The 11,201-nt window shown below is 35.8% G+C and overlaps 1 protein-coding gene across 3 annotated transcripts in view; it reads left to right on the forward strand.

Moving 5' to 3' along the window:
- The window catches only part of LOC136810992 (transient receptor potential cation channel subfamily M member 1-like), a 33,081-nt gene extending 23,259 nt beyond the window's left edge, over window positions 1-9,822 (forward strand). For 2 of the 3 annotated variants that reach the window (XM_067067600.1, XM_067067601.1), the window contains exons 17-26: window positions 251-485; window positions 1,006-1,127; window positions 1,401-1,470; window positions 1,811-1,939; window positions 3,015-3,275; window positions 3,778-3,988; window positions 6,264-6,302; window positions 7,312-7,423; window positions 8,315-8,517; window positions 9,375-9,668. In XM_067067600.1, coding sequence (XP_066923701.1) covers window positions 251-485; window positions 1,006-1,127; window positions 1,401-1,470; window positions 1,811-1,939; window positions 3,015-3,275; window positions 3,778-3,988; window positions 6,264-6,302; window positions 7,312-7,423; window positions 8,315-8,517; window positions 9,375-9,610 — 1,618 coding nt within the window. In that variant the 3' untranslated portion in view covers window positions 9,611-9,668. Of the gene's footprint in view, window positions 1-250; window positions 486-1,005; window positions 1,128-1,400; window positions 1,471-1,810; window positions 1,940-3,014; window positions 3,276-3,777; window positions 3,989-6,263; window positions 6,303-7,311; window positions 7,424-8,314; window positions 8,518-9,374 lie in introns of all 3 variants that reach the window. The other variant, XM_067067602.1, reaches the window with a different exon arrangement.
- Window positions 9,823-11,201: the final 1,379 nt, after the last annotated feature.

The following is an 11,201-nucleotide window of genomic DNA, read 5'->3' on the forward strand; positions in this document are numbered from 1 at the left end:
TGGGTGTCGGAATTAGGCTTTTTCACCCATACAGTACCACTTTCTCTAATTACGACCCTTACAGTGCACTTGGCAAGCTTAAAAAAAGTACCTGAGGGGCGTACCTACAGAAGTTTATTATATATTGCAAGCGAGCGATAGTTTGGTAGACCTGTTCATCAACGTGTCGTAAATATTCGAAAAAAATTATTTACTTAATATTTTTTTTAAATAAAGCCGAGGAAGATAAATAAAATCAATTTACTTACAGCAAAAACGAAAGTGAAGCTATTGAAATCCTGGACACGTGTTCGAACGTTGACAAAATATCAGCCGGAAAATTGGTCAGTACACCACTTCCGCAATACGGAAACAAAACATTGATGGAACTGGCAGCATTATCCGGGCGGAAGAACTTTGTTGGTAACAATAGATGCAAACGGGAGATCGATAAACGTTGGAGAAATAACATTCGAATCCAGGACGGTGATTGGTTGAACATGCTCGTAAGTCTTTTTATTGTCAAATACTGCACCGTGTCTATTAAAGAAATTCTCGAAGTTAGTGGTACTACCAGCAATAAAATAAAATAAAACCTATCAGCTTGCCGATTAAAGTACTCTTTGACTACAATCACTTCAGTACATACACCCCTTTCTCACAGACCCGGTGAGAAACCTTCCTACTGGAAGAATTGGCAAAAATATCATCCCCGTTGGAAACATATACTCCAATTTTTGTCCCGGCTGAAAATAATCAAATAAACAAATCATCACTGCAAAATTTTTGTGCAAATTCTTCCATCCCCATTGAATTGCCTAACTTAAAAACAAGAGAATTCAAATCCCGAGTCACAAAAACATGGGAATATCGATCCACATCGAGTTTCAGTCCGTCATTTTTACCTCCACCGGCTGAAAAAATCCTACCGGGTCTCTGAGAAGGGGGTGTGTACAGAAAGTTAAGTAGATAAGAAATAATTATAATGACAGTTTTAACTTTTAAAAAATTATGCTCTTGTTATAGGTTTTATTGGGTATCTTTTTGTTCCCTATTGCTCCCTATATCGTGACGATCAGAACAAAGAAACACGACCCAACGAAAGAAAGGAAGACAGGATGTTGTCACACGTGTTGCCGTTATTGTGGGCAAGTGTTTTAACCACCGTTACATTAGCTAAATACCAACTCAACGCCAAGGCCATCCACCTTTTTTATTTTTTTTATTGTAAAATGCCGCCTGCTTTTGAGCTGAGTTATAGAGCATTCCAACAATAACACAATTATTGTGTGAAACCTTTTTTGTTCAAAAATGAAGTTTTATAATAAGAAAAGGAGAATGATGCAATATTAAACGAACGTTGATACAACGTTATGTGTTACTTAGGAAACAGCAAATAATCTTTTTTGTCTGTATTCCAGATGGGGTAAATGGTGGAAGAAGTTGGTCCTGTTCATCCAAGCTCCTGTTACAAAGTACTGGACTAATAACGTAAGTCAGTTCAACTCGAACCCAGTCCCCTAGTGAGAACTCCAGTTTTCCGGTTCTCTGTTTTTTTTTAGTTTTCTGGTATTTCCTCAGCACGCATCATTCATCCCATGTTAGAAAGTTAAGTTAAGTTTTAATATCTAAAGGATAAAAGATTTTTGAAAAGTTGAAGAATAAAGAAGAAAAAGAAAGATGTTTTAAAATTATAAAACTTTTTAAAAATATTTGAGCCTTACTTATTTCAAATCTGTGTTCAGATATTTCGTATCTTTCTTATATAAAAAGTTACAGCACTTTGAATTATATCATTTTTGCAGTTTTTGGTCATTTTTTCATTTTTTAGATGTCCTTCCTTTGTTTCATTGGGTTCTTTATATATGTTATATTGAATCCTTTCCCAGAAGATCCAAGAAAAAGCGAATGGTTCTTATTGGCTTACATTATTGCTCTGACAATGGAAGAAATACGACAGGTGAGACCCACCCCAGTCGTTCATTACTCTCGGGTACCTAATAGCCGTCCCCCCCGCTAATTAATTTTTCTAAAATTTTCCACCCAGAGCATTCTTATTCCAACCCCCCCCCCGCTTATTAATTTTTGGGACAATGTTTTTGAAAGTTCCCCTCTTTTTTCCTAATTCTGCTGTATTAGCCCCCTTTTCAAAGATTTTCCACCCAGGAGATTTTTATTCCAACCCCCCAGCTTATTAAGTTTTGAAAGTTTTTCCAATGCCCCCGCTTATTCCAATCCCCCCGGCTATTAGGTACCCGAGAGTAATCGTTTATTCAACACAACATTTTGAGCAAATGAGATTTTTTTCTCAAATTCCTTGCGAATTCCATCTTATTTTGAGCCTTCAGCCTCCCCACTTTTATGGTTGTTCTGCCAGGCCTGGTAATAGAACCCCAACCCACTCGAAAATTTAGTCAAATATATCCTATAATATCAGCCCCACTTGAAAATGGCTTTGTTTTCATATCCATTTGAATTTAAATTGAAAAATAAAACTCGGAAACTGTCCCCCACTGGCGTTTATTGACCTGAAAACAATAGAGCTACCAACTCCATTGGGATTTGGACAGAAATTTCCATCCCCAATGCGGGAAGGAGCTCCACTGAGGAACAACCCTGTTGTTTTAAGAGCTATTGGCCTTTAGAGTGACTACGTGCAAAACGCGGAGTATGTAATCCGAATCTTCTCTATGATAGCACTAGTTGGGTCCATACATAAAGTAACAAACAGTTTTTCAGAACCAAATATTCCAACTTTAAGGGTTACAGCCGACACTCAATAATTCAATGTTCTACTATTCGATACGTATTCGATAATAATATTGAAAGTCGCTGCTGCTCTCATAAACGATGCTCTACTATTCGATAGGTACCCTTATTCGATGAAAATTCAATTCCTCTTGAAAATCAAATTAGAGAGCGTGATTGGTTTAACAAATTTTTCAGGAGGACAATTTAATAATCTAGTGGCCAAATAGTAACTCGCTATCTCTTCTTTGAATCTATATACTTAAAAACGAAACTATTTTTCTTAGATGCTACTTGAAGATGGTTTGACAATCAAACAGAAAACAGTAAGATGGTGGCAAAATAATTGGAATAAAATTGATTTCGTTGCATGCACAATATTCTATCTGGCATTTATCATGCGTATAACAATACCTTTTGACAGTGCTCGCTTTGAATATTGTCGTTTCGTGTACGCCTTTGATATTTTCTTGTGGATTTTTCGTATTTTGGAAATGTTCATTATTCATGAAATGATTGGCAAATACATTATCATGATGCTTAAAATGGTAAGTTCCTTTGGTTCATTGAGTGGATAAACTTTCACGTAGGTTTTTTTTTGCAAATCAAAAATCCTCATTTTCACGAGGACTAAATTGCGAAAATTAATCCACTTGAAATTCAATCCACTTTATGCTACTTATTCAACCATCGAATTTTGGAAAAGTGGATTTCAGTTGTTTGTACATTTCTTTTTCATGGAATATTTTACTGATCTTTATAAGGCAACCTCTTTATTTCTATCACGGTACGATAAAGTCTCCTGTATATCAGGGTTTGGCTTGAAAGGTCGATAAGGTAGCAAACTCTTTGACTTTCAATATTTTGACCTCATCTTGAGATAATGATTTTTTCCACTTGTTAAAAGTAACGGTCATGAACAGGCTACAAAAAACTTAATTCGTAATATTCATGACGTAATGTTTTGTGGTGTTTGCCACTTTTTCCGGACCATCATCATGTTTCCGTATAAAATTAAACGTCATGAATATCTTGAATTTATATTTTTAGGTGAAAGATGTATTTTATTTGGTCGTGATTTTCGTCGTATTAGTTTGTGCATGGGGAGTGGCTCGCTTCTCTATACTATACCCTCAAAACACTTTCGATGTAACTTCCGGCACATCAACAGAAAAGATGTTCAAGAAAATGTTGATCGTACCTTTTTTTCAAATCTTCGGTGAATTATATGTCGAGTCCATGGAAAATTCTCTCAGAGATAGTAAGTATACCTTTTGATATAATTCTTAGATAGACTGAGTAGTAGGGCATAAGGAATGACTGTAACGTGAAGGTAAAACATCCGGCTACAATGTGCAAAGTTGTGAGTTCGAGCCCATAAATTTATAAAGCCCGAGGGGCTAGAGGTCGTACTTTGGCTGAAAAGTGTGCCGAGTTTATGGGGGACTTTATGTAGGAAATCCTACCTAGGTCACGTGACATTACAATAGAATTTCAGCGCTTGACCAATAAGAAGCTTCGCAGGTTTTTGAAAACAATAGCAGCAATATTTTTTGCGATATTCACTTTTTGGACCTACCCCGTAGGGGTGGAGGTCCTATAAATTAACCCGTGTTCGTTAGTTAGTTAGTTAGTTCGTTCGTTCGTTCGTTCGTTCGTTAGTTACCAACTTTTCTCGAGATTGGCTCATTCAATTTTTCTGATTTTTTGCACAAAGGTGCATTACTATAAACCCTCGAATGTGACGGAGCCCGATTTTCGAAAAAAAAAATTTTCCGGCCGGTAGAACCGGAAATGTCCCGAAAAAAGCGGTTTTTTGAGATTTTCTCGAGATTTTATCATTAGTTTTTTGCGATTTTTTGCCCATAGATGCACATTAGTACTGCCGAAAAGGTATCGAAAACCGTTTGCCGAAAAAAAATTTTTTCCGGTCTGTAGAACCGGAAATGTGCCGGAAATCGTCGTTTTTCACATTTCCGTCACATTTTTTCAACTTATTTAATTGTTTCTTTACAGAAAAATGTTCTTTATGATGATGCCCAAAACATAGCATCGTTTGATTTCCAAAAAAATCATCCTTTGAATCCGGAACTCCTTAAAAATCGCCGGAACAGCCGAAAACCGGTGTAAAACGGATTTCCTTCATTTTTTCAACTTATACTCGACAGATTTTCATGATTTTTTGCACAATGATGTAAAATGGCAATGCCCAAAATGTGACAGAGCCCAATTTTCGAAAAAAAAATTTTTCCGGCTGGTAGAACCGGAAATGTCCCGAAAAAAGCGGTTTTTTGAGATTTTCTCGAGATTTTATCATTAGTTTTTTGCGATTTTTTGCACATAGATGCACATTAGTACTGCCGAAAAGGTGTCGAAAACCGTTTGCCGAAAAAAATTTTTTTCCGGTCTGTAGAACCGGAAATGTGCCGGAAATCGTCGTTTTTTCACATTTCCGTCACATTTTTTCAACTTATTTAATTGTTTCTTTACAGAAAAATGTTCTTTATGATGATGCCCAAAACTTAGCATCGTTTGATTTCCAAAAAAATCATCCTTTGAATCCGGAACTCCTTAAAAATCGCCGGAACAGCCGAAAACCGGCGTAAAACGGTTTTCCTATATTTTTTCAACTTATACTCGACAGATTTTCATGATTTTTCTTTCACCGTTAAACATCGATGCGTTTCTTAATTGCTTTCTCCGTTCCAATAGATATATAAATCGAAATTTAAAATTATACATTACTTCCATTAAATTCTAATTATTCGTTTTATAAATAGGTAGGTCCATTAAAGTATTACTTGTTCTTGCATGGAAGAGCTTAAAGCATGACATATAGCCCTTTGGGCTTTACAGAAATTTATGGTTCGAACAACAACTGGGTCATCCCCAAAGAACCCAAAATGGTACTTGATATCTCTCTGCTGGATGCTTAGCAAATAAAGAGCTGGGTTAAGGGGAAGTGGGGGATTCCAGGGAAATGTGTGGCGCGGCCTTTCTTAATTTTGGTCATCTGAAATGAGCCTTCGGGTCACCCTCGACTGCGGTCATAAGCTTACTTCGAAGAATTTATATCTACCAGTTAACTCGGGGATAACAATTGATAGATTTACACAAAATGTTGGTCAAAACTTTCGTATATCAAGTGGTTTACAAAAAGGATCTTCTTGGTCTTTATGTACACAAGTTACACACACTGTTTGATATTTATACATTGAGTTTCAAGCCTGAAGGGCTAGAGGCGAATCTTTAACCCTTCTCAGGCAAGAGAAACTGAAGCCACTTATTCTCCCATCCAAAACGCACATGGAGGACTACATTTTTTTCTAGTGATAGATTTTAGTTTCAATCTGGCGTTTGTGTAAAAACTACGCACGGGCGTTCTGGATGGGAAATAGTGGTTTCATTCCCCATCCAGGAATCTCGCCTCTAGCCCTTCAAGCTTGAAACTCAATGTATTCATAATAAAGACTGTCTTTTTCTTCAATTAGCGCGTACACACGATCACTCAATAAGATTCACACTTTATTTTATAGATCTGACTGTTTTTGGGACCAAATATTCTCAAGATAAAGGTAAGCTGGATTCCGACTATTCTCGTTACAGATCATGGATTCTGTGTATACCACGCTCTGCTATAAAGGTATACGATAGTCTGAATCCCAGACCTCTATAGATATACTTCCTATGTAGAATAAGAAACTGTAATAGCCAGAAAATGAAAGTTATGATTCAAAGAACATTTTGACAATTGTATAAAGTTTTTTACTTGTATATGCACTGTTCATGTTTTTTAATAAAACGAAAAGCTTATGCTGAAAAATATTTGTCGAAATGTTTTTTGAATCATAAAGAAACTATAAGAAACTATAAGAAACTATTTTCGCTAGACAATGAGCAGAACCCTAGGGATATAGTGAAAGCAACGTTCTGTCCTGGTTGTTCAGCCAAAACAATATAAATCGCGTTGTTTTTGGGTGGGTTTTTTTTTCTTAACAATTAGCGGGGGGGGGCGTCTATTCGGGAGACAAGAGTAAGGGGAGTTCAGTTGGATAAATGAGGGGCTTGTTGGAAAATATATCCCTTTTTGTGATAAGGTTCAAATGTCAAAGTCTACAAAGTTTCATAAACCATACATATTCCTTATGAAAAATCTTTTGATAGCATTATTAGCATACGGCCATAAATTTCAACGGTTGATTCGTTGTGTAGTCATTGTGTAATGATTATAAATAAATATTATATTTGACATTGAAAAAATGGTCCATAGAATCTGTGACATGAGGTGTCATTCCGTTGGCAAACGTAACTAATTTAATGCAACTTAACGGAAAATTCACCATCATCATGAAACATTTTCGGATTTGAAAAATTGATTTCCTAATTCGTATTATTCATGACGTAATGTAAAATACGAAAGCATCCAAAAAAGACCAGTATTTATTTATTTACTAATTTTTAATCTAAACAATAAAATTAGTGGTACCCTCGCGTGTTATTTTGCGTGCATAAATGCATCCAAATATTTCTTCCCCGAATGCACATAATGTAACTTAACTAAAACTTTCAATGTTATCTTTATAGAAGGTAACTTACGAGCTCATGGAGAATTCGAGACTTTCTTACTGGTGTTAACATTCGCTTACATGGTGCTTACCAATATCCTTCTCATCAATATGTTGATCGCTAAATTCAAGTAAGTTGACTGGGCGAGGCTGTATTTTCAACCTATTTATAGGTTTTGTCTTTAAATAAAAGTGATATCGTTTGCTTACTTGTCAATTTTAATTCAAAAGCTTTTTCACATTGAATCGATACGGATGTAAAGTAAGATTGGTCAGAAAGAGGAGAAGAAAAACATTTTTATGCTTATATCAGCATGATATAACAATAGGCAGACACTGTTCTGATATGAAATATGTGTCTGATATGAAACGGGAACGCTTATGTAAAAATAAAACCTTTAAAGAACTTTAACCACTTTGTTGGTACTCTTTTCTGAGAGTATCTTACACGTATAAGGTGCGTAGTCAACATTGCTTTAAGGCAATGAGGGTCTGTTTAAAAGATTGCTTTATTGATATGTGGTCATATTTTCATTTCTGCTAAATGTTTTTCTAAAAGCCTTTCGGATGTTCGTAACAAAAGCCTGTCTCACAGCCCTGGTGGAACTTCTTCGCACAGCGGGATGAAAATCTTTATCGAAAACCCAATGAGGATTGAAGTCCTATACATCCCTGTGTCACAGACCCGCTGGGATCCCAGCCCCACTGAAAAATTTGGCCAAAATTTCGTCCCCGGTGGACAAAATACCCTACAATCTCTACCCCACTGGAAAATTGACTTTGATTTCATCACCATTCGGAATTCAAAGCTAAAATTTGCTGTCTAAAACCATCCCCACTAGATGTTTTAAGCTCGGGAATAATAGAATTTCTATCCCCATTGGGATTTCGATAGACACTGTGGGAAAAAGTTCAACCGGGGCTGCGAGACAGGCGTGTTCCTATTGATCTATTTTTTCAGTTAATGTCAAAAAGAACTGTCGCAACGCTTATGCCAGTACTTCTTCATTGTAATCTTTTAGTGACACATTTTCAGAAGTTAATCAGCAATCACTTGTTATCTGGCATTGGTATAACTTCATATTTGTCCAAGAACACGACCGAAGATCTGTACTACCTATACCATTCAGTATTTTTGGTCACTTCAAGGTCGCCATTCTAGAAATCATCAAGAAAATTAATAAACAAACAAGAAAATGCCAAACAGATTGTTGTAAATCTGAAAGTAAGTGGAATTTGATAAAAGAGTATTAATCAGGTTGATCTGAATCGGGCTAAACTATTAGAGAGGAAATTGTCGCGGTTGAGAAGTAGGGTTACTTCTGTAAGACTGCCAGCTTACCAGCTCTTCCAACTTCATTCGATAGCGAAACCCATCTTAGCAGTTTCAAGCTATAAACTCATTATTTTTATTATAGTAAATAAAAAAGCACCCAAAATAACCCGGAGGTTTGCTACTAATTTTACCCCCTTCTCGCAGACCTGGTAGGATTTCTTTCAGCCAGTGGGGGTAGAGATAGCGAACCAAAACTCGATGGGGATTGATATTCCCATATTTTTAAGGATTTAAAATCCATTGTTTTCGAGCCATAAAATTCAGTAGGGATGGAAACAATAGCACAATATTTTTTTCCGTGAGGATTTGTTTATCTCATTATTTTAAGTGGGGGCAAAATTAAACTACAATTTTAACCAGGGAAGATAGTTCGGCCAATTTTTCCCGTTGGAAGGGATAAAAGTCGGTCTGTGAGAAGGGCATATCTAATTTTGAATTCAAACAATGAAAATATTGGCAAAGGTCTGAGTTACTTTGGGTGATTTCGTATATAAGACATTGCGTCATGAATATCATAAATATCATAGCCTATGGATAGCTTCTATGCATGATATTGCAATGTCTTCTGACATTACATAACGGCTGCAACAGCTGATTGGTTGCAATTGACGTATTGACTGATTTTACGTCACTTACAATCAATCACCTGTTGGGTTCGTGGAAGACCTTGAAATGGTAGTATAATGAATTAACAAATCAAAGACCTAGCAGAACCAACATATAAAAAGATGATTTCTTATTTTTAGAACGGTACAAGGGCTTGAACAAATACTTTAGTAAACACGAGAACTATTTGAAAATTATCAACCACGAGAATGATTGTTACGCCATGTGGAAAACAAGAATAATTGAAGAAGAAAAAAAGCATAAAAATGAAGAAGAACTTGTGAGAACCATTAAAAAGACAATTCTGGAAATGAGACAAGGAAATAATGTCAGTTTTGCTGTCACAGATAACCAGTTAGAGACTTCTAAACTCTAAACATTATTTCCATCCGCAACATTTTAATAAATTTAAGCTTAGGGATCATACTTAAGCAAGTCCAATAACAAATCTATTGCTCCTTATAAATGAAGCGTGTAACAATTTACAAAAATCAAAGGCATCAAATAACTTAGATAAAATATTTTTTAGTTAAGTTAGTTCAATTTAGAATATTTAAGCATTTTTTGTAGTACAAAATTACCCATACTAAAATTCAAGGTCTTTACTGCAAGCATACCTGCAAAGCATAAGATGCGTTTTTAAGATATAATGACTTTTTCCATCACTTGGTTATCTTCAAGAGACACGAGCTTACACGATATAAAAATTTCTATACTCTAATTAAGGATAAACTCAAGTTTTTCTAGAAACCTGTTGATTTAAGAATTTGAAACACTTTCGTTTCCTTCTTGACCTTACGGTGTTGGAATATTTGCACTGGTGACAGAGCAGTAGACAAGATTTTGCCGAGGTAGGTCTTCGAGTCCGTGATTTTTGGCTCGACTAATAACAGGGAATGCAAAAACTAGTCCAATTAAAACGACCCTTAGAGAAAGTAAATTTTTGCGAAAAAGTAAACAAAATCGACGAAAAACTTTGAAAGATTTTCTATCTTTGAGATTTTTTGGCTGCATCGTTTTCGTACCTTCACAGATAGTAAAATCGAGATTTTAAGAGTTTTTGTCACACTTATAGAAACTTGGAAAGGTATAAAAGAAACTGGATATTACTATTCGCATACCCAACACCTATTTTTAACTTAACGACCTCGGAACATTAGTATTTCAATAATAGAGTATTTTTATTCTTTATTCTAAAATGTATATTTAAAAATAATTTTATATATTAAGGTGGTAGTCTACTGAGAAATGGAAAATCATCGAAAAAATTGTCGAATTTTGGTTTTTGGGTGTTTTGAGATCCTTAGGTCTTTCTGAACATCTCCTGGAAATTTCAGAGAGATATCTTTATTTTTCAGGTCGCAGTGAGCATTTTTGTCCTGCTGGGTGCTTGAAAAATCGCCCTAGCAACGGAAAAAATCCCGTTGCTAAGGACTTATTTCTTCAATCTCGGCCGAAACATAGCAATGTGATACGCCATAAGAAAGCTCTTTTTACGCCCTTTTCGAGCGTCAAAATATTATTTTCCGTGGCATTACGTCATCCTTGAAATTAAAGATGGTAGCTTCAGTAGTGTAACACATCAAAAAAAGCTGAAAAGCAAGCTGTAAGCATGATTCTGCAGATTTCTTGGCAAGTTTTAGATCAAAACTTAATTTCTTTGATGGAAATGATTTGTTTAAATGAAGAATAGACTCTAAAGAAGCCATAAAGTTGCTGTACATTGGTTATGTTGCTGGATTTCTACGAAAAACAGTTGCCGCCATTTTGTCTTGCTCTTGGATTGAGCAGGCCAGGCGGTGTGCTTTTGGTGGCTCACATAATGTTTTGTAGTGGATTTAAATGTAACTGAGATATTTCCTAGCACAACATGATGTAACAGAGATAGAAACGTGCATTATAATGAACTGGACTTAACTTCTGGAGACGCACATTCTCATCTGACACCCGCCACTCATAACAGCCTT

The sequence above is a fragment of the Clytia hemisphaerica genome, unplaced genomic scaffold, assembly GCF_902728285.1.
Source record: "Clytia hemisphaerica strain Z4C2 unplaced genomic scaffold, Clytia hemisphaerica genome assembly, whole genome shotgun sequence".
Taxonomy (NCBI): Eukaryota; Metazoa; Cnidaria; class Hydrozoa; order Leptothecata; family Clytiidae; genus Clytia; species Clytia hemisphaerica.